The 23,855-nt window shown below is 39.5% G+C and overlaps 3 protein-coding genes across 4 annotated transcripts; 2 read left to right on the top strand and 1 right to left on the bottom strand.

Moving 5' to 3' along the window:
• Positions 1–181: 181 nt before the first annotated feature.
• mau2 (MAU2 sister chromatid cohesion factor) lies at positions 182–8,370 on the bottom strand. 2 transcript variants are annotated; one of them, XR_007885339.1, is made up of 20 exons: positions 7,980–8,370; positions 7,797–7,814; positions 7,558–7,623; positions 7,253–7,348; positions 7,061–7,155; positions 6,924–6,951; positions 6,663–6,818; positions 5,818–5,964; positions 5,593–5,683; positions 5,400–5,503; positions 5,236–5,313; positions 4,474–4,539; positions 4,157–4,240; positions 4,009–4,058; positions 3,839–3,916; positions 3,619–3,730; positions 3,405–3,495; positions 2,245–2,372; positions 1,962–2,147; positions 182–1,573 (listed from the first exon to the last, which is right to left on the bottom strand). XR_007885339.1 is itself a non-coding variant. In XM_051405665.1 (19 exons), the coding sequence occupies exons 1-19, from the start codon at positions 8,211–8,213 to the stop codon at positions 2,073–2,075; spliced, it is 1,797 nt and encodes a 598-aa protein (XP_051261625.1). In that variant the 5' UTR covers positions 8,214–8,370; the 3' UTR covers positions 182–2,072. The 2 variants fall into 2 exon arrangements, 1 of the variants encoding a protein (XP_051261625.1); XM_051405665.1 differs by having other exon boundaries at positions 182–2,147.
• A 602-nt stretch (positions 8,371–8,972) lies between these two features.
• On the top strand, positions 8,973–12,942 carry armc6 (armadillo repeat containing 6). Its single transcript, XM_051397552.1, has 7 exons — positions 8,973–9,385; positions 10,546–10,631; positions 10,709–11,279; positions 11,392–11,537; positions 11,629–11,760; positions 11,928–12,065; positions 12,156–12,942. The coding sequence occupies exons 1-7, from the start codon at positions 9,265–9,267 to the stop codon at positions 12,366–12,368; spliced, it is 1,407 nt and encodes a 468-aa protein (XP_051253512.1). The 5' UTR covers positions 8,973–9,264; the 3' UTR covers positions 12,369–12,942.
• Positions 12,943–13,073: 131 nt separating this feature from the next.
• Positions 13,074–23,594, top strand: slc25a42 (solute carrier family 25 member 42). Its single transcript, XM_051397565.1, has 8 exons — positions 13,074–13,515; positions 16,294–16,457; positions 17,344–17,455; positions 17,641–17,666; positions 17,787–17,953; positions 18,114–18,230; positions 19,018–19,169; positions 19,307–23,594. The coding sequence occupies exons 2-8, from the start codon at positions 16,377–16,379 to the stop codon at positions 19,630–19,632; spliced, it is 981 nt and encodes a 326-aa protein (XP_051253525.1). The 5' UTR covers positions 13,074–13,515; positions 16,294–16,376; the 3' UTR covers positions 19,633–23,594.
• Positions 23,595–23,855: the final 261 nt, after the last annotated feature.

A 23,855-nucleotide genomic window follows, 5' to 3' on the forward strand; every position in this document is an offset into this window, starting at 1 on the left:
CACTCTGTCATTTGTGATAAACATGATATCACTTATGGGATGACTTATTTAATATGTTGTGTACTCTGCAGCACACAGATCTGCACTTCTCTCTGTATTTAGTATCTAACTCTTTTCATGTTTCATGTAGCTACAGTTGATCAAATTTTAAAGGGCCTGTGCTACAAGAATAATCAAGTCATTCTACTTTTGATTTTTTATTTATAAAAAGTCAGATGTGTTGAAGTTACGAACAGTTAAAATAACAATGGAGAAAACACAAATCAAACATAGTGTAAAATACAACAAATGGCATCCACAGTGTAGTTTTTCATTTGGTAATTACTTTGCAAATGACTAAACACAGTAGTTTATTTTGAAATAACACTATAAATACAGAAATCTGCATCACTACATGAAAGTTCCTTTCCTACATTAGTGTTACTAAATTAAAAGTCCTACCAGTTATTTGATAATATATCAAATGGTAATCGACAATACTAGCAAACAAATGCATCTAGTATAAAGCAACATAAATAAGTTATAAATAAATTGTTTAAATACAGATTTATACTGGCATCATCTGGAAGAAAGGAGTAAAACAGGAAATGAAAAAAATGGGAGTGATAAAAAAAAACAATAAGTGCTTACATGGAAAAGATACAAATGTTTCATCATGAAACAAAATATGTGCAAACAGGTAATAGTCAATATTATTATCTTATTATTACTGATTTCTTGACTCGTGTCTCGTGTGCACAGCATATAAACACACACCACAGTGAGAGTGAAGTAGTATTTAAAGGGAAATACAGTCAGGCAGCAAGTCGACTGAATTGCAGAGTCCAAAAACATTTTTTTTGATGCGTCACAGTTGGAAAACATGTGTGAAGTACACTTTTCGTACCTTCAAAACATTAATAAATACTACTGGATGTAAAGCAAGAAGCTGGTTCCAGGGTCTAAAAAATCTAATACAATTTAAAATGTCTTCTTTTTTGTGAAGGTTCTTTAGAGAATAAACTACATATGCAGCTGTCCACCCAACCACCAAGTACATATCAAACATACCACTACACTACATTAAGATCATTACAGTTATAAAGTATACTGTATATCCAAATGTATCTAACTAACTTACACTGTGAATCACAGCTAGAACAATCAATGCTTTGAAAAGACAGTTATTGAGTTCATGACAACAACAGACTGAGTCACCTTTGACTGTCTGTTTGGCCAATGGGTGGTTCAAATTTAATGCTAATTTAATATTAAAAACTAATTTTTTTTAAAACATTTGTACTTTACTTCATCCAAAATAAAAGACCTTGATAATAGTCTTGCAAGAAAGAATGAAGAGATGAGCTAAATCAGTGGGAAAAATCAGTTGAAATTAAAGCTTCCCTGTGGATTTGTTCACCTTTTGAGTGCTGTGGAGTTGTTTATCTCATATACTCACAAAGGCAACTCGATACATAGTTCTATTGGGTGTCACACTGAGTCCACTAATCAACAGGTAGTGGTAACACACCAAGATATGCTGCAATGCACCAGCAAAGGAAGAAGAAGACTGCAAAAATCAGCTGTGTTAAACCTGAAAGAAGATACAAGTTAAGATGTGATTTGTTGAGTAACAACAGATGTACACATAACTTCTGTTTGTTTACAAGAAAACTCAACAGAGCCCCCTTAATGGAAAAAAATACACATTTTGGGAAGAAACAAATAAGCATATTTAAGTTTGTTTCCTTTACTTTGTCTGTTAGCTGGTTAGAACAAACTATTACAACCACTCCAAAGTGTGTCAGTGTAATACAAAATGTGCCCTTGACACCTTATGCTGTCCAGAAAACTTCAATTACTTAAAATCCAGTCATGATGCCCCAGTGCCCCAAATGAGTGTAGGAATGCACTGAATGGAAGCCTGCCAATTGACACAGTGCAGTTTCTAATTTCATTGTCCTGTCTCCTCTTCCTCTTACCCTTTTATCAACTGCTCCTCCTTTTTTTTGTTGTTCATCTTTTTTTTATGTCATTTTCCCTGCAATTGCACTCCTGTGTCTCCTTTCCTCTGTCATGGTGGGATATTGTTCTCAGAGCAGGCTAGCCAGGCTGGTAGTAGGTCCATTCTGAGGCTGCAGCTGCACAGGGGGGAGGCCGTCCGTCCACTGGAACACAACACATTACACAATCGTTTCTTTTAAAAATCCAGGCAGGGTGGACTGACTCACTGTTTATGGGTTGAGTGACTGATGTCGTGCTTACACTGATGAGGTTGTGTTCGGGGAGGCTGCAGGCTGCGATGTGGTCCTGCAGGAGCTGCTGGGAAAAGTTCTGGTGCATCTGAGCTGCCTCGTGGGCGTCCATGGTGTTTCCACAAGCCTTGTTCAGATCTGCCGGGGAAAAGATGATTGTGAATACTGATGACCATCAGCTGCAGTGTTATGTCGGGTTCTGGATCCTGACGCCAGATCAACCTTTGAATATGCTCTGACGTTTCACACTATTGCAGAGGGATGAAGTTTTTCCACAGCCACTTTGTTGTTTTCTCTAAGACATGTCTACTTCTAATTCAGTTGTGGCTTCATTACTCTGTGGTGTATTGATGCTTTATGGGAATCTCTGCCTCCTCTGCAAGGGATCTCTCCCATGACTGATGACTGATGAGTACAACAAAAAAAATACAACAATATGGGCCAACAAAACCAAATAACATCATCAACTGTTCTGCCATTTAAGAAGCTGGGTCTGAAAATGAAGTGTCAGTCAGTTCGTCCGACACTTTGACACTGATTTGACACACACTGATACTTCCTACTGACCGGCTGAAATGTGTGTTAATATTTATGGTCCCAGCACGATGATTACTCATGATTTTGATGACCTTTCGTCTAACACCACAGCCAGATCAAAAAGTCCTGAGAAACGCTTTGCTTAACACAATTTTTTTATGTGATTATTTATTTCATAATTATTTAAGATTTTATTTAGATTTTTAACAACCTGGGGTTCCATCTCTATGAAATCTGATTTGTAACCAGATGACAAAACTAATGTCTTTGGTGACCCCCTGACATTTTATCTGGTGCCAACATAAAGAAAAATCCAATGGGCATATTGCATTTAAATTTACTAAGCACATATATATACTTTAGGTTGAAGACATTCCATTTCAGGACACTTCATGAGCTTTCATCTTGCGCCCCCATCAGGCTAAAATGTAAACGTATTTTCTAGTACATAAAGAGGGAAAATATTTCTTCTGAAATAAAGTGAACATAAAAGCTTACATTGCCCTGTTTTCCCCCTCCCCCCACTTTCCTGTCACTCTTCAATTGCTATTATCTAATAACTGCAATAAAAGCCTAAAATCTCAAAAGTTAACATTGATCTCACTGACAGTTAAGGCTGACTGACTGCTGTACCTTTGAGAAGGGCAGAGGACCAGAGCTGCACAGACATGTCAGGGATCTTGCTGGCCAGCTGCATGGCAGGAACCACCATATTGTTACTTTCCTGAAGAAAATATGGAACCAGACAAATAGATAGATAAATAGTCAATCTGCAGTCCTGAGATACTAGTAGTATATGTAGTGTGTGGTGTAATCGAGAGGATATCTGGTAATATTGTAGACTCACCCTGTGGTTGCCCAGGACAAAGAAGATGTGGCCCAGTAGGACTAGTGAGCAGGCAGTCAGCCTGTTTAGATCCTCAGCATTAGACATCTTCAGGGTCTCTCTTAGAAATCTTCTGTTGATGCAAGTTTACATGATAAGTTTAAGTAATAATGATAAGTAAAGACTAAATTAAGTTTAACATTGCACTTTTTTTAAAAATTAAAAAGTGAGGTCTTCTCACTTAGCCTCGTTGTAACGTCCCTGGAAGAAAGATAGCAGCCCTCTGATGTAAAACGCTGCGGCTCGTAGACAATGAGAGCTGAAGAAGTCAAAGTTATATTACATTAAAAAAAACACCCAAAACAAACCTTGAAACGAACCTTTGTGATGTGATGATATATTTGTAGTTACCTGACGGGAAAGTTGTGATCAGGATTAATCCTCTCTAGAAGGCTGTACAGCTGTTGATTAAAAAATACGTTAGAAGCAAACTAATTAAAAAATGTATAAATGCATGTTTGTACAATCTAAATGCAGGAGCTAGGAGCAGCTCCTTTACCTCTTGATGTCTATTGCCTTCACGGATGTAGACGCTGGCCAGGTTAGTCACAATAAAAGTCCACAGCTCCTGGTGTGTTGTCATCTAACAGAGGACAACAAAGAGAGACATTGAGTCATCTAAGCGTCAGATAGCCAGGGCTTTTATACTGCTAACTCTTCCCTTTGGTACATGTTACATGTATTGCTGTGACATGATCGCCGTATGTCTTAAAAAATGCTTTGACTTTTCAGGATCAAATACACCGACCCTTGCCCCACCCTCTGCTCACAATCCACAGGGACCTTGTGATCTAACAGTGAGGATATGAAACTCACCTGTAGAGCAGCAGTGAACTGAGCCTCAGCATTATCCATGCAGTTCACAGAGATACAGTAGAGACCCTGACACAGAAAAAGAGGAAACAGATGTGAATGGTTCATATTATCTGGGACAGATGCATCTTGTAAACACTAAGAAGCTACTTTTTTCTGCAACTGAGGCACATAAACAAAACCATGAACAGAAAATGGAAATGTCCAACAACACGTGTTGGTAGAATACGTAGTGTGGTATTATAACAAAAACATATTTTTGCTTATAGATGGGAATTGAGAACTGGTTCTAAATTGTCTGATCCATCTGACTCTTATGTGCCTATATATGCTTATCAGTTAATTTTATTGATGCCAGCATGTGTGCATTGTGCATTACAAAACAATGGCGTCAAACTCATACATCTACGCTGCTGGAAACTTACAATAAGAACAAGTCATGGCAGAGAGAAAGAGAGAGAAATGGTTCAAAGCAATGCTTCATTCCACAAAGAAAGACATCAACAGTGACACCAGAAAAATGCTGAAACGTCGTTCTACGTAGCATGGGCTTTAATTCCAAAAATGCCATGTATTTGACACTATGCATAAGAGCCTCTGCTTCCTAATCGAGCAACACTTCCATTCCAGAGGGGAAATGTCCTGTTATAATAACATTAGTACCATGCAGGCAGAGCAGACTTTTTTTCTTTGACTCAGAAAACCTAAATGAAACAAATCCTATACTAGGGATGGGAAGTTGTGTTTCCTAGTTTGTAAACTTACCAATAGTGTGTGAAGCTGGGCAGCGTGATTTGTAAACAGCCTGGGAGACTGCTGGCAAAGCTGGCAAACCTGAGAAATCTAAAAACAGACAAGAACCATCACAATCTTAAACTATGATTTAAAAAAAAGAGGAAACTGGTGTTACAGAGCCTGTGACGACGTACCTCTTGTAAAGCTGTGGCCTTGTGTCCAGTGACCAGCCGGCACATGATGATATGTTCCAGCAGGATGACTTGAAACATGGACAGGATGGGACTGTTGTCCAGCACTTTGAACGCACACAGATGGATCAGAGTTGATTCAACGACACAGACATCAATGGGGAAATAAGCAGTGAGCGTATTCCAACATACTTACTCTTCAGCTTCTCCAGCTGCATCAGAGCTTTGTCTGTGTATTTCTGGGCCTTCTCCAAGTAGCCCGCCTGCATGGAGTGCATCACCGTCACCTTTTGTACAAAACAAACAAAAACAAAGGCAAATCATGTTGCAACTGCGTCACACAGATTATGCTCTTTCAGAATTCATGATTATATTTTGTAAGGATAACTCCTGTGTGTGTGCGTGTGTGACAAAATCTCACCAGGTACACAAGCACACACATATGCTCTTTGGGCAGCCAGTGGAAGAGAGCTGCTGGATTAGTGGGAAGGATCTCATCATCGTGGAGAGTGGAGATGGTCTGTATACACTGCTGAAGCTGCTTCAGACACGGCTTCACACTCTTTACCTAAACCCAACATATCTAGATAAAGACTATTTGTTGTTTTGAGCATCATATTGTGTTAGTAATTTCATACCATAAACATGAACCTGGTTGCAATAAGCATATTAAGCATTAGTTACCAGTACACTGACTACAGGTACTATACATAAGGGATCAGCAGGCACCAATTTACATTCTAATCCATTCATTTATTCAACAACAGTTATGCTTGCCCGACCAATATGGTATGTTTTGAGAGTGATAAAATCGGAAAAATTCATCGACATAAGGAATTTTTGAACTGGAATGAAAACAGACCTGTGGCTGCTTGCTACAGCATTGTAAATCACAGCACACTCTGCTGGATAAACTTTGCAGTGACATCAATATATTACCACAAGCATTTTTCTCTGCATTATATACCAGATAATAAATAAAGTTTTCATATCGGCTGCTAATATCAACAAACATTATTGGTCAGGCTCTAGTTATGTTACAGGGCAAAAATAATTTACTGAATAACTAAGATATATATATATATATATATATATATATATATATATATATAAAACGTTATATATATATATATATCTTTATTTTTAGAATTGCCAAATGTTTGTGTGAAAAATGCAAATAAATCAAATTATTTTACTTTTACATGCAGCTCTTCACGTGGGATTTTAGTGGTTTTCCAGTAGTGAGACATATGGATACAGCTGTACCTGTCCAGCATCCAGGTAGTGTGTAACATGCAGCACCAGGAAAAAAACCCTGAGGGACTCCTTTTGAATTGGGTTTCCCTGCCAGTTTTCTACAATGGTCCCACACAGCGTCAGCAGAGGGTGCACCTCGCTTAGCTTGCGCTCCATCAGCAGCAGCTGCAGAGCCACAAATGCACGGGAAGTTTATATAATTGCATGGCGAGAAACAACACAAATAATATGTAACACGGCTTTAATCTGCAGAGCATGATTTAAGCTTACCATTCCTTTACTTAGTAAAAACAAAACTCTGCCGGAAAAAAAAGAAAAGAACAAAGTTAATGTGTGATAATGAGCGTTGAACCACAGATTGGTGTGCAATCTCCTACTGTGTTCAAACATGAATATGATCTGTTTACCTTGTGTACTCTGAGCCCATGACTCTTGCATACTCTGCTCCAACTCCCAGGAGATCACAGGCAGATACCAGGTCCTTCTCTAGTGCATGTAGTTGCTGAGAGAGAGATAGAAGAACATCCCACACGTAACTAAAACAAATCAAATCAATTTACCAAATATTAATGATTTTATAATACATGACATTTTCTTACTGCCAGCTGAAAAAGCAGTCTGCAGTGCCAGTAGGGAGTTTGCTGAGAAATCTGTATGGCTTTCCGCAACACTGGTTTGGCCGAGTCCACCAAGTTCTTGAAAACAGAAGCCAAGAAGATGAGTTACTAAGAGAGAGCAAAACAACCAAATAGCTGTGACAGAGAGTACATTATTTTACTCTTGCATTTAAGTTATAGCCTAATGTGTATTTTCCCAGAATAAGACATTATATACTAAAGTTTCCTCAACTACTGCTTATCATATTCTATTATTATTACAGGACGCACAAGATGGATTCCCCTACCTGCTGGCAGTAGAACTCTGATAGGATACTTGCTGCTTCAAACTTCACATCATCAAACTGAGAGATCTGATATAAATCATGAAGGAAAAGTTAATACTGCATTATCAGATAGATTAGTGCTAAGATAAATACATTGCCACTTTATAGAACATGTATGATTTGAGAGATGCACTGAAGGAGAGGTAACACACCTTGTATCACTTAGTATGCAATTTCATATTGTGCACAAAAAAGGATACTTGTTGTGATATAAACCACTGTGGATACAAACAAGAAAGCAAAATATTAGTGTCAGCATCAGGTTTTTAGACAGTTCAGCTGGTGCAATGAATTGGAAAGCATCACAGACTGTTGTATATGTTTGTAGTACTTGTCAACATAAGTGATGAGCACAGCCTGGTACCAGTGTGCCTGCTGCTCACCGCTTTCTCCAGGTGAGTCTGGGCCAGCTCGCTGTTCTTTGTGTGTCGGTACAGCACCGAGCCCAGCTGGAGGTGAGTCCGGGCCTCGACCCTGGGAGGCGGCTTGAACTGAAACACTGCTTGCAAACAGTGGACGCACAGACGGATCTTGGGCGGACTCGACGTGCGGAAATGTTCTGCAAAGCCCAGCAGGGCTAGGTACCAGGGCTCCGGGGCCTCAGTGCTCGCTGCCATCTCGAGTCGTCCGAAGACTAAACTGAAACCAAAGTATACCACATTAACGATGGACAGACGTCCACCGAATTTGCCCTCAGCTGGTCTACTCTCTCTTTTATTTTCTGCATGAATCTGGCTACTAGCGTTAAGCCAGCAAGATGAATAACAACTTCCGTTTTTCAAAATAAAACCACACGAATAACAGTAAGACAAGGATAACATACGTTTGCGTGTATTTTCAGGGTGTTGTAGTGACACAACAGTTGCAACAATAACATATTTACAACTGCACATTTTATAAAGGCATTTCACGATATATATATCCACCAGATATGGAGGTTTACCGCGGAGATATTATAAATTATTAAACCGCCTCTTTTATTTTGGAGGGAGAGTCGTCAAAATAAAACTTTCACTTTCACCTGTTTATCTCCCATATAATAAATATTCACGTAGTAGCGCATACTTCTTCTTTATATGAAAGATACTAACTACTAAATTTAGCTTTTTTTCACTAGTCGTGACCCGGATGATGAAAACCATAACAGTAATAGAAGAAATAATAAAGAAATAGTAGTCTTCAAGTGAAACGGTATATTAGCGGAACTAATATTTGGCGGTGCATGTCCCAACCGAGACGATGTACGAGTGGGACCTTTTGCGGAATTTACTATTCACTTAAATTGTTACGCACAATTCACGCCCCGCGCTCGTTGCTGAGAGCGTAGACATAATATACAGCTACCGGCAGAGACGTAACGTCACTACGTAAAGTGCGTAAATCGTCAGTGGCCCTTGGTTCATTCACGAGAGTTGTGCAGGTTGTCTGTTACTGTGCGTTGGTAACAGTTAATTTATATTTCTAATACATTAACTTACAACAGCGTTATTTAATGGTAGCTTTGTACATAAAACACAGTCGGTAACATAACACCGGCTAGGTAACAATAGTTATTACCAACTAGCTTAGCTATCTCGGGTGAGGCTGAATCAACGCAACTGATGGTTTCCAGTGTTTGACTTCATCATTATTGTACTTGATTTCAGATTAGAGATTAACGTGTGGGAAATGGCGAAGCGTAGGATCACACAGGAAACCTTTGACGCTGCTGTCAGGGAAAACATGGAGGAATTTGAGATGGATCCTGGTGAGGCTTTGAGGGATGCTGTGGAGCAGTTTGAGTCTCAAGGTAACGTAGCTAGAAAGGACAATGGCTAGTAGACGATTACTGTACAGTTGTGTTATTGACTCTTACCGGGGAGCTTGTAGATTGTCTCTACTGAAGTCAAGACAGTAATAATAACATTATAATTGTAACATTTTCCATGGAGCATCAAAATGACAGAGGTAAAACATTAAATGCAAAATATTAGTGTGAGTATTGCACATCTTATGTCTCATGTTGATCAAACTGCAGACCCTTCTGCCAGTAAAGCCTGTTCAATTATTTATCTTGGTATAGGAAGATCTCTTGTGACACATCTCACTGGAGCCATGAGGCCTGATGAGTAATGTCCATATTGGAATAATGCTCTCTTATTTGAAAATAATAGCCACCTCATGAACATTTAAAGGGATAGTTCAGATGTTTAGAAGTGGGGTTGTACGTACTTATCCATCCACCTACAGTAGACAGTGGTCAGTGCACCCCCAGTTTGGGGAAGCAGACAGGGGTATGGAGGAGATGGAGAAGGGAGAAAGGAGAAATGTATTTGGCTGCCTAAAAAAGGCTCATATAAAAAAAATATTGGTTTAAGTGTATGCTATATTTTGAAAAGTTTTTCTGCTGACCCCATCCGCAGCACAACCTTGCTTAGCTTTGTGTTAAGTCAATTAAATGAGTTGGGTAATGTTCCTGTTTGCTACCTGTCTCAATGCTCTGTGCTTTTTTCCTGGAAAAGTGATTCCAATTAAAATGCTCTCAGTAACCTAACAGACATATATTAACATCTACGTACCTTTTATAGGGAGTTTTAGAGGATAAAGTGTAATATAGTAACTTTCTATCTCCTACATCCCCTAATAAACTTGAGGCTTCTGTTCTTGATAATGGTCCACTAACCCACACACAAGGTTGGGGTGCAGTATGACTAAAACTGTAATATCTTCATTGCATAATTGATATTCTATTACCTACAGTGGACGGTGGTCAGTGCACCCCTCATAGGGGTGGAGTTGTGACATAGAGAACCCATTCATACACAGCTGCCTGCAAACTTAGTTTTGCATGCTTACTGTACACTCTTGAGTTCTTAGTGTAAATGACATTCATCTTAATTTTTTCCTGTTTTATACTTGATATTTTGTTGTGTTTCAAACCATTAACCCAAATCTTATGTGTGGAAACAGGTGTGGACCTTAGTTGTATTGTAAAAGCTATGCCAGCTGGATCATCTGATGACAAACAAGAAGAGCAAACACACAAAGTCTTACAGGTGAGTCTATTTTAAGAACGGGGTCTGCTTAAGGTAAAATTATCAAAATCTTACTCTAACACATGTCTTCTATGCAGGCTTTGGATTCCCTTCGGATTGGAAAAGACTCTGCCGGTGTTACGGAAGTGACGGCAGACTTAAAACGTTTCACTGAGCATTGCTCACTTGGATTTGCCCAGAGGTACCTGGCTGCCCAAAAAGACGCCTACCCCATCATCCTCTCTTACTGCAAAAAGAGTTTGAAGGAGCGGGAAGCTGTGTTGACTGCCCTGTCCGCTCTGGCTGCACTGACGGATGGACAGCCAGACTTGTTAGATGCAGAGGGCCAGCAGTTTCTTTTGAATGTCCTTAAGGAGTATCGGGCAGATTCCTCTGTGACACGTCTTGCCATCCACGCTGTACGTCACTTCTGTTTGAAACATGAACAGAACAGGCAGGATTTGGTAAAAGGTGGCGTCCTGCCTCTGCTGACCGGTGCCATTACACAGCACAGTGCATGTGCTGAGCTGGTCAAGGAGGCCGCTGCAGCTCTCAGGGTCATGACCTTTGACGATGATGTCCGAGTTACATTTGGACACGCTCACGAACACGCCAAGAGTATTGTTCTCGAACACAATGGACTGAAGGTTTTAATTGAGGCTGCGAAAGGTAAGGCCAGCTGATCACTAGTTTACGTGGGTGTTAAGGATAATAGCTTCAGCTACTTTGGTGATTTCCTGAATCATATTTTGATTTTGTTTCTTGTGTTCCTCCCTCACAGCTCACTGTGATAATACTTCTGTTCTGAGTGGGCTTTGTGCAACTTTGTCCCATCTGGCTGTGAGGAATGAGTTCTGTCAAGACATCTGTGATCTGGGAGGCATGAAACTCATGATGAGGCTGCTTGCAGACAGCTATGAGTCACAGGTAGCCATCTTAAAAACAAGATATTGTGATACAAACTGATATAAGGTTCAGCTTGTTTGTTCTTCTCACTAAACTGGTTTTCTCCTCGCAGGAGTTGGTTCGGCAGATCCTCAGTGCAATACGAGCCGTAGCAGGAAATGATGATGTGAAAGATGCAGTTGTTAATGCTGGTGGAGTCCAGCTAATTGTCATTGCCATGAACAGACACATGAACAACTCTGGGGTGAGTTAATGTCATAACTACACACAAATTGAGTGGTGTGATCTAGCGTTTACTACAGAATAAGAGCAGACATTTTATAATACATTGGTTTTTGTGGGATAAAAATACATTTGAGGTCTAAATAAACTCTGAAGATGTTCTAAGATGATGTTCATGTTCTGCTGCAGGTGTGTGATCAGGGCTGTGCGTGCCTCTCTGTCCTTAGTTTGCGTAAACCCAACAACTGCAAAGTCATCATGGAGAATGGAGGTGCCTTGGCAGCTGTTCAGGCTATGAAGGCACATCCTAATTCGGTCAATGTGCAGGTAATATCAGGTCTTTAATAATTAACATGCTTACTCTAAAACCAGGCCATGTGACAGTCTGCCAACTCTTTTCTCTTTCTTTATAAACAGAAACAGGCGTGTATGGTGATGAGAAACCTGGTTGCACGAACACAAAGCTACAGCCAAACAATCCTGGAGATGGGAGCAGAGGCCCTGATAGCCCAGGCAATAAAGACACATCAAGACTGTGGTGATGTGGGTAAAGCAGCCCTCAGAGATCTGGGATGCCAGGTGGAGCTCCGAGAGCTGTGGACCGGCAAACATGGCAGCCTCACCAACTGAGAGTAGAGGAGAACATCCCTGTAAACCATTATTATGAGGGGGCCTGGAATGTAACTTTTAGACAAGATGAAATGGTGTTGGTATGCATAGCCAGGAGTTTAAACAGATGCACCTACCCAGCTAGACGTATTTGTGTAATTGTAGTAGTTGATGTAGAACAGAGCAAGTGACCAGTCCCACACAACACCCTTTAAAGGCTGAATAGATCTTCCAGTGCTTCTGTTTTTTAAAGTGCAAAAAGGTTATTGTAGTCTTGTTGTACATGTTTTGATTCCTATTAATATTTTGTTTACAAATTTTTTGGTTTCCAATTTTGTACAATGTTTATGTTCTTTGTTTTGTGCCATGGGGAAATCTAAATGTATTTTTATGAGCATTTCCTTCCCCGTGTTGGCAGAGCCTCATTTTAACACGCCTTATACTTTAACTAGAGCTAAACATTTCCTTTTTTTTGGCTTTCAGTTGGTATATACCTACAGTGTAAACCTGGAAATCACTGATATGTAGCCCTCCCACTGACAACATCATATTGTATATTCTGCATGATTGTGATAAAATTCACTTTGCTGCGTCACCTTTATCTTTCTGTGTGTACATGTCACCATATACCGCCTCCTAACGGGCAAAAAAAAAAAAAACAAAAAAACCCTCCAACTACTCCCAAATGTGTCTCCTGTTCACGCCCCTCTAACCGGCCTATCCAAGCATGCCCCTCCTTATCCAGACTTCATTTCCCACAATGCCACCGCGCTCGTCCTTGTCAGACCTCACTGTGGTCAAAGCTAACGTTTACTGCCTCGGGTCGTTGACAGGAGTAGTAACGGCAGATATACAACAGCATGGACGGTGGCAGTCACTTAAAGTCACCGCAGAGAGCATGAATTAAAGAAATGAGTGGAAGGCAGTGCCATCTTTGTTTAAATCAAGACTGAAGATTAACGTTACTGTTAGCATTTCCTCAACGCTGTCGACGAGAGTAACATTAATGTTAACGTAGCGGCGAGCTAACAGCTAGCTAATGTTACAGAACCTGCTGTTTGGTAACTTAGAAACAGTTTCAGAAGAGCCTGCTACCGAGTGGAAACAACGCAGCAAGTGAGCGATTTCACAGCTCTAGAAAGCTTCGTGCTGGTGTCACATTTGTGAGGTGAGTTATCAAGTGTTTGTAACTAGTGACAGCTAGCTGGCTGCGAAAAAAAAAAAAAAGGTGGCTGTGTTTTGTTAGTGGACAAGTTTCGACAAGACTGGAGGGTTGCACTCAGGAGGGGAAGCATGGTGGTTATTTAATGAATGGATGTATAATTAACTGTATTAGAGTAATACTGCTGACTTGTAACAGTACCCTGTTTGTGGTCATGATGTGTCAGAGATTGCACAAACCATTTGAATAAAATAACAATACATGCCAAAGCAATGGCAGCATATGGGATACAGTGCAGTTATAAACCTATTGGCTAATGTAACAAAGCTGTAAACATACCAGGAGGTAGAATAAAATAAGACCTCATAATGTAATAAGGTCCAGTACAGCTACACCACACACTGGAATATTCTAGAAGTGACACATTTAAAGCTGAAATAATAAGTCAGATATTCAGTTGATGAAAAAATAAAAAAGCTGTGATAATTGATTTATCATGTAAGTCACTTGTCAAACATAAAGGCCACATGTGAGGATTTACTGCATTTTACTGCAGTTTTATATAATTGTAAATGGTATGTCTTCAGGTTTTGGACTGTAGGCCCATCACCCAGGGCTCAGGAAAATTGTTAACACTCTTTTCTGACATCTTGTTCAAGAACAAAATAATTAACTAAACAGATTTTTTATTTTCAATATAAGCTCCATAAAGGTAGCATGACTGTTCTGATGAAATAAATTAAATGTGTTCTTATTATCTTGCCCACTTTGTTTCTCCACACAAAGTTACTTGTTGTCTTGACACAATCTTAAACTCCAGTTTACTGATACATTGATATTTTACTATTGACCATGTAGGTAACCCAACTGAAAGGACAGGTTCTTCACAGACATTTTCTCACTAAAAGACGGCACTGCTGTGTATTTCCTTAAAACTATTTAACCACAGGGACAGCTCTGTGTCTCCATTGCTGTGTGTATAGCAGCCAAGCCTGAGGCACACAAAACAGGCACAGCGACCAGTCAGGAACAAGGAAGTGTTAACATGATATGCATGGGGAAGAGGGCTGAGAGATGGCCTGAGAGTAAGGAGAACAGTGGGTAATGCAAACGGGGGGGACATTAGGGGTCTAAGTGCTCATTTGAGGATCTGTCTTAAAGCCCTGTTGAACAGATGCCAAAATTGGTTGCCCATGACTACCCAGCGTTTCAGCAGACCCTCTGTTTGCTCTCTTGTCTCATGGTGTTCTCTCTCTATCTTGTTTTGCTTGATTCTCCTCACTGTTACCAAACTCCCTGAACTTTGATGTTTCTAAGAAGAATCTTTACCAAGAATGTTTAATTATTTAACACAAATTCATTATCTACTAGTTCAGCTGTGGCTGCCCTGTAACATTCAATGGAATAATCTAGTGCTTAAATAGATAAATCATTAATTGAGTAGTGGAATTTGTGAAATACATTTATTGTTTTAGTAACTTATCAAATAAAAATATAATTTGCTATTCCCAGTTGCTCTAAGAATTGCTTTATTTCTCTGACTCACATTGTGGTAATTTTTTATATTTTCACACCCACTTTAAGAATTTTTATTGGTTTATATAAGAAAAAATGCCAAGATATTATCGCAGGATTTTAGAACTCTCAAATATTAGTATCAGCATTTAAAATCCAGTATTGGTTGAGATACATTCAGGTACAATAAACAATGTTTTGGTATAATTTAATGACAGTTTTGATAACTTTGTCATATGCTACTATTCTTCACGATAGTCCTTATTGCACTGATACTATTACTATTACTAAAATAAATAAAAAGAATAGGATTATAATGTATTTATACGTGTGTGTATATATAACAAAATATTGATTGAACAATATTCCAGAAATTCGAAAACACTGACCGTAAACGAAGAAAGCAGTCTCTACATTTGCTCATTTTGTATTATACAATCAGTATATATGTTACAAAATGTAAAAAAAAAGTGAATACCAAGTTAATCAGTCATGAAAATAATCATTGTAGCCCTGCAGAAATACATATGCCAACTTTAAAGACACTTTATGACTGTGATTTGTTGTAAAGCTGGTGTGAACAATGCCTGGCTGTGAAGTGTGTACAGTACTTAGTGACGGACCAGTGAGCCTGTGGAGGGTTAAAGATTGCATGAATAGGTAATCTGTCTCAAAATGATTAGTTCATTGAAAAGTATGCAGACATTTCGCATTGTAAAGGTGATCACCCCAAATAAATTGTTCTGTGTTCCTCTTCTTTACTGACGACAGAGGCAAGAATGTCCCGATTGAACAAAGATATTGTAAGACTGTAATCTGGTATGTTAGCAAGGGTGGGGCTTCAGTGGTGGTGTGTTTTTTTTAAGCTCTTCTCAGATAGACACCTTTCACCTACAAGTCCTCAACTCTGCTGTCCTTCAAGATATCTTTGGCTGTAACTTGCTGTCGTACTGCTTAGTAGCCAACTAACTACTTAGTAAAGTTACTGGACAGGTAACTATTTACGAGAGGTGTGTGTGGTATTTATAGTTTCTTGTTTGAAGACCCTCAGGGAGTGGACAAAGACAATAGCAAACTAAAATACATTTCTCTGTCTACAGGTTTACAGGCTGCACTTGGAATACTTTGGTTGTCATTACTACAAACTATCCTCCTGAATGTTGACAGTGTTTGCATGACAGTTCCTCCATAGAGTCAGAGTCATGCTTGTCACCTGATCCTGACACAGAAATGGACCTTTGTCTCTCTCTCCTGACCTCTTCCCTGTAGCTCTCAGCGCCTGCTGTTGCTGCCTCCCCCTGGTGGTTGAATTCATGAGCACGCTCAGTGACAGCTGTGCGTAGTCCTCGGGAATGGGGAGTGGAGTCCAGGAACAACGGGCATCACTCACGCAAGGCGAAGTGCTGCCACGGGCTTCTTCCAGTCAGTCAGAAGTGAGCTATGAGGTTCAGTTTTATAGACACAATCATTCCTTCAACACTTAAAGGGTCTCTATGTAACATTCAGAGAATCGTTAATAATGACACCAATGGCAGTTAAGTGAACTGCAGTCACCATCATGTTGCTTGTGCTCGTACATACACAGACAGTAGGCACAATCCCTGCATACAAATGCATATAAATCTTTCCACAGGCAACCAAGAAAGTTGAATTAAAAAGTGATTCATACGTGAATGAAAATATAAAATGCTTCATAATCTGACATATCCCTTAAAGAAAAAAAAAAAACATCCAGAAATGATTTATATGTAATGATGTATTATTTAGCTAAATTTGAATCTGTGAATTTGAGTCATTGGTCTCAGGTCGAAGAAAAATAATAGAGCTGCTCAATTATTAATATATAATGTAACAATTCATAGGATATTAGAGCAGTCATTGTGATTTTACAAATAATTGAAATATTTGTTATTAATAATTATTTATTATCTGGTAACTTTAAATGGCAGAATTGTAGTGGCATCCTAATGCTATTTCACTGTCTCTGTTTTATCTGTGTATTGTCTTTATTTGACTCAAATTCAGATGTGCTGTCAAACTTTATTCTCTCTCTGCTAGTTGCTCTGTTGTATTGAATGTGAAACAGTTTAACTGAGCTGAGCTTAGCCTCGTCTTTGTCTTCGGTTCATTTAAGGACACCTGCTCCTCCTGTTTTGTAAGCTGGTTAGTCAGATGTCATCAATTATCCTTTATATAACTCTGGTTTAATGATCAACAGCATCTCAAACACAACTTTGTTCACGCAAGGCTGCAGTTTTTACAGGATTCACCCTGTTTGTTGCTGGTGACCCTAAATGTGATTCCTCTATCGCTGTGCAGGGCCTGAAGCACACTCGGTCTGTCATCAACTCACTCTTCTCGGGGGCTTTAGCAGGAGCTGTGGCCAAGACAGCTGTCGCCCCACTGGACAGGACTAAAATCATCTTCCAAGGCAAGTGGCATACTCTGCTGGCCTAAAAGTGGAAACTAGACTTGAATTGACCCACATGCGTGCCATAGAATTATATTTTTAGTTTTAAATGTGTGGCTTTTATTCATAGCTATGACAAAATGTTTGATGACTTAAGAGAAACACTTAACGTGTTATTTATATTGCACATGTATTTTGTTTTTCAGTGTCTTCAGCAAGATTCTCTGCCAAGGTTGGTTTGAACACATATTTAATGTCAGTTTCTTTGTAAAAAAAACAACCTTCTCATTCATAAGAAGATATTAATTCACATCCCGACTATGAGAATGTATGTGTGCGCATTGCATTACAGGAGGCCTACAGGTTGATCTACCGCACCTACCTGAAGGATGGCTTCTTCAGTCTGTGGAGGGGGAACTCGGCCACCATGGTGCGAGTCATCCCATACGCTGCCATCCAGTTCTGTGCACACGAACAGTACAAGGGGCTGCTGGGAGGCTACTATGGCTTTCAGGGGAAGTAAGTGTCAGTTTATACTGGTAGACCCATTATTAAGATCTGCTAGCCCCTTTAATAGACCTTTTATCGTTGAATTTAATAATCTCATTTAAGATTTTCTTGATGTCTTTTGGAGTAATGAAAAATGTGAAAGGCTGAATTGTTTTTCTCTGTGTCCCAGAGCCCTACCTCCTTTTCCAAGGTTTCTTGCGGGGGCTATGGCAGGTACCACGGCAGCCATGCTGACGTATCCTCTGGACATGGTGCGAGCAAGGATGGCTGTAACGCCAAAGGAAATGTAAGATCATCTTTAGCTGTCAATGCACATCAGTCATCAGTGGGTATTTAACACAATATCACTACAGCAAAATAATATGATTGAGCGTTTTTATTCAAGGTTCAGGTTTAAGCTGAAATATGGAACATTTGGAAGGCTGATCAAAAGCCACGACACTGCACTGTAATTCATACTGAGATCAAATTGTTGGAATGGAAAATCATCAAAAATCTGAGGAGCGAGCGATTTTTCCATCAGGTCTCCAATCTGAACTGCTGCTCTTGTCGCTGATGCTCAAGTCCTTCAAAGTGCTGATTATTAAGAAGAAGAAGATTTACTTTAGCAGTCCCCAGTGGAACTTCTTTTTTCACTTAATAGTTTACACACACCGGCCCAAAATAATACACAGAGGGCTCATATGGAGAGATGGTGGAGTGACTGCCACGTAGCAGCAGTTACAGGTTAGTTGGCTCACCCACCCAGGAACAGCCCCACAATTCATACTGTGGTCCGTGGACTTGAACACCCAACCCTCCAGTACCTAAACCAAGTTCCTACACAATGAGTTACTGCTACTCCTAACCAGTAATCAGTACCTAAGACTAGATAAGTGGCTTTGAAATTTGCAAGACAGAAAGAAAAAAATGTGTGAAGCAACCAGAGTTAATGTCACTCAGACATTTATGTTCCTGTGTAGCCTCAAATGGACTCAATGCTGTTGACTGTAGAGTGTTTTTTCTAAATGTAAACAGTCTGTTAATAAGTTTCATGCTGATATTTTTTTCTTTGTGGTGCTTCCGCTGTTTAGGTACAGTAACATTCTACACGTGTTTGTACGGATATCCAGAGAAGAGGGCCTGAAGACGCTGTATCGAGGCTTTACTCCCACCATTCTGGGTGTTGTCCCCTATGCTGGTCTTAGCTTCTTTACCTATGAGACACTGAAGAAATCACATGCAGGTAATGCACTACCACTGCCAAGTCTAACTGTATCTGTGTATGTATGTCCAACTCTCTCACACACTCAATGTTTATGTTGCATATGTAAAATATTTGTTCACTGAACGGCACTTCTTTACATCCTCTCACCCGTGCAGAGCACAGTGGGCGCTCACAGCCCTACTCATATGAACGTCTGGCTTTTGGAGCCTGTGCAGGTCTTATCGGCCAGTCGGCATCTTACCCTCTGGACGTGGTACGACGGCGCATGCAGACTGCAGGAGTCACGGGTCACACGTACGGCACCATCCTGGGCACCATGAGGGAGATTGTGTCGGAGGAGGGGGTTATCCGTGGACTCTACAAAGGTCTCAGTATGAACTGGGTTAAAGGGCCCATTGCAGTGGGGATCAGCTTCACCACCTTTGACCTTACTCATATCCTCCTGAGGAAGCTGCATCAGATGGGTTATACGACTCGATAATAGCGATACAGAGAGAAGAAAACAGGTATAGTGGGATGACAGAATCCCCATACACCCTCTGAAGAGAAACAAAGGAAATGAACGAGTGAAGAGTGTGTATTGCTGGATAAAATTAAATGCACACTGGCTCAGGAAGCGTGGGTAAAGTTAACGTACTCCCTCGCTTTATCTGTTTGCAACAGGGAGGTAGTCCCGCAGGCATGAGGTATGTTGGATGGTACCAAGTACCTGTACACACTGTCCTGTACATCTAAGTGCAATATTCTTAGTGACTTTATGTGTGTATGTGTGTACACATATATTATAATGCTCCTGCCCTCGTGGACCAGGCTGGTGAGTACATTTGTCAGTCAGAGAGTTTAGAGGTTCACACACACACACACACACACACACACACACACACACACACACACACACACACACACACACACACACACACACACACACACTGAGGTCTCCCAACTTCCTTGTGTTTTCGCGTAAAACTGACACCTTCCAATGCAGTGCAGGTTGCCACTCATTTACTGTTGACTTTTAAGATGCATTTGATTTAATGAGAGTGAAATATGCCCCCCCGAGATTTGTTTTGTTTTGAGTGAGTTTGTTTTAAGGAATTATACCAAAGGAGCAGATTATATGACGTTAGTGGTATTTAGCATAATAAAGCACAAAAGTTCACAGAGTATGACTTTAGAGCAAAAATCTTGCCCAGCACAGAGGTAACAGCATGGTTACTGCCGTCAAATGGTCAGTTTTTGTTTGAGTTGACTATGTATTGATATCACTATTGAGTCCAGTATGTTTTAGTGGAGCTCTAAATGAAGATTAAATTCACAGACTTTTATTTGTAGTTTAGCTACTGTGCTGACAGCAGACAGATGAGCTATGTTTTGTGCCAGTGCCAACAGATATGAAGTATAAAGAGTGCCCATATTATTTGGTTTGTTTTCACTGTACTCATATAATGGGCTTTTAGATAGTTTTGTTGTCAGAAGGATTAATACACAAAGATGAGTTAAGAATAGAATCTGAAAATGACAGTTCAAGTTTTACCTCCTATTAACATCTAGTCCCGTGTAATGCACATCAAGCAATTTGATACTGATACACTGATTCAACAGTTTAATAGGAACACCTGTACAGTCTTATGTAATCCAATACAGCAACCCTGCTGTGAATACTACCTTTATGAAGTTTACAATGTTCTGTTGTTGTTGACACTGTGCGTTGCTTTAACTCTATTAGTGATAATGTTTTGGATTACAGTATATTGAGAGGTGTTTCTAATATTCTGTCCACCTCCGGTATGTCACTGTAACTGGACACACACATACAGCACGTATACAATAGGTTGTCTTCCATTTGCCGTCAGTATTGCAGCTGCGACATGTTTTGTTAGAGACTAATGATTTCGACAGGTCATAGAAATAACTTCGTAACTACAGTTGGGTGGATTTTTGGTTGCTTAAAACTTGTAGCAGTATTTGCTTGACTGGAAATATGCACAGACCTAATGAAGAGAACATTTGAGTTCTCTGTTAAAGGCATCATTTTGTACATTGTAGTGTTCTCAGTATTGTACTTGAGTATTGTACCTCAGCACATAATCTAATGTTCATGAAATTCTCAAATATCAATATCAATCAAAGTGGTGTAAAAAAAAAAAATGGGACATTGTGCTCAGTTTTGATTTGATTTGACCGCATGTGAGACAGTTTCAACAGTACTGATGCTGGCTTAAAAGTCATTGAAGAGTGTCAATAGTTTCTATACTTAGACCACACGTACTGAGGCAGGGTGCCTGAGCCGGGGGAGCAGCTGGGTGCAGAGCCAAGTGGAACAGAAGGCAGGAAAGTGTCACCATTACCAGAATAAAGTAGGAAGTTTTCTCAATGAAACGGGGCTGAGGATCCCAACGGAAACTCAACGGTTAATTGAAAAGAAAAAACACAAATACCCAGAGCATTGTTTTGTATTAAAAAATACTATTGGAGCTTCACTAATCATTTTAATCATTGATTAATCGGAATCATAAGACACAATGGTTAGAATAATGTCTTAACATTGCTCGTGTGTTTCGACCAGCAGACAAATAACCCAAAATATTTAATGTATAAAACTTTTTGCATTAGAGAATCATCAAATATATTGTGCATAGACATTTCTTCAATTTATTGAGTGGATATTTTCTGATTACTTTCTTATCATATAAAATGTATTGATGCTAATGCTGATATGACATGTTGGTGTTTGCACCAATACCACAGCATCACTTTGCTTTTGATAACCTTATTCTAAGGACTATAAACATTGTATCTACACTCTACACCAAAAGTCAAACAAAGTGAAATGTCTAAATAATAATAATAATACATTTAATTTATAGAGAGCTTTTCAAGAAACTCAAAGACACTTCACATGAGTTAAAAAGGAAAAGAAAAAGCTAAAAATGCTAAATGCTAAAAATGTCTAAATGCAAGAAATATACAAAATCTTCGCCTGAATAAAATAGTCTAAAATTAACTAAACTCTATGATCAGAGAATAGGAAAGTAATACTCACAGCTCGGGATACATTTACATCACTACCAAAGAAGTATTGAGACTCAATACCAGTATCCCTATCACTATCCAGTAGACTACTGAACTTTACCCCCATTCATCAAACTCAACTCTCCTGCTTCTACCTGACCATCCTCATTTTATCCACCTCTTATCTGTTTGTCCATGGATGTTGTGATCGTTTTATTCATTGTTCAGGCACCTAAATATAGTCGTATAAAAGCATTGGGAAATCACAATGCTACTCGGTTTAACAGCAGGTACAAGTTTAGTCTTTTAATGTCAGTGTTATACCTTTACCTACTTGCCTTTAGGTCGCAGGAGGTAAACTGTGTAGCTGAGTTCAGATCAGATCAGTGACAGCTTGAAACCTGCACATGTTCCGAACTGAAGCGTGCTAAGTAGAATAAAGTATACAGTAACTGAAAGCTGAATAGAGGGTAGTTACTGACTCTTAAGTGCCTAGCAAGGAATAGTAACATTTTTACTATGACTGAGCTACTTCTACTAACCTTTTTGAAGGTTGCTTCCATTTTCTAGCCTTGCTTCGATCTTGAAGTTTCAAATATTTAAGGGGTAGCAGATTTGAAGGTGGTTTGAAGTTTGGGGATTGTTACACCTCTGTGACTGAATGTATTACTTCAGGTCCAGCTTTTGTATAGGAATTTTGTAAAACTTATAAACTGCCTTGTAGGGTATTTGCTGTCTAGGGTGACATACGTGATCCTTTACTCCCTAACAGACTCGACCAAACCATTCCAACCAGTTGAGGACTAATTGGAGGAAGGTATGAAGATGTTAAAAGAACACTTAATGGCTATTTGTATCCTTATTTCAATTAGAAGAATGTAAAGAGTAATGTAATGTCATTATCCCCCTATTGATCTAGCTATAGATCAAATCAGATGGGTGAAGATATGATGAAATACAATATAATGGTGGAGAGTTGACAGCAAACTTGGAAAAACCCAGACAATCATGAAATGCCAAACAATATGTTTTTGTTTTAAAAGAAAAGTAATTATTTAGTTGAGAACCTGACAGTGGCTTAATGAGGAGGGTTGCTGAAACAATACAATACAAACAAACTGGTAAAAGATGTGGATTTTATTTGCTCTTGCAAAAGCAAATTGAATAGTTTTAACCCTATGTGTGGGTATAGATGTGCAGACAGACGATGCTACTGTGTGTGCATGTTACAACAGATCATCTTGTGTTGTGTTGTGTTGTGTTTCAGTGCAGCAGTTGTACGACGACTGTTTTGTTAATCTTAGTTGTGCCAACTGAATGTAAACGTACCTACTAATACCACACCTTGTGTCCTGTCCCTAGTGATGATGGTGTATCTCTAGGAAAGTTGTGAAATATCGAATTCTCAATAAACTGGATGTTGACAACAGACTGATGGATGTTTGATTTCACTGTTTTTCCTGTCTGAGTGATTCCAGTTTGTACCACTACTCTACTCTGGATACAGTATGTTCAGTGTGGTCTTCAAGTACACATCCCACCCTGAATCACACATGTATTTCTCATTCAAAATAGCTGATGGCTATTTACTCGTAGTAACAGTTAAAAAACATGCCTACACGTTTCAGCCATTCAGGTCTTCATCAGGGTACCAGAGGAACACCTTTCACTCCCAAGCAGCACAAAGAGTAA

The sequence above is a fragment of the Dicentrarchus labrax genome, unplaced genomic scaffold, assembly GCF_905237075.1.
Source record: "Dicentrarchus labrax unplaced genomic scaffold, dlabrax2021, whole genome shotgun sequence".
NCBI classification, from domain to species: Eukaryota; Metazoa; Chordata; class Actinopteri; family Moronidae; genus Dicentrarchus; species Dicentrarchus labrax.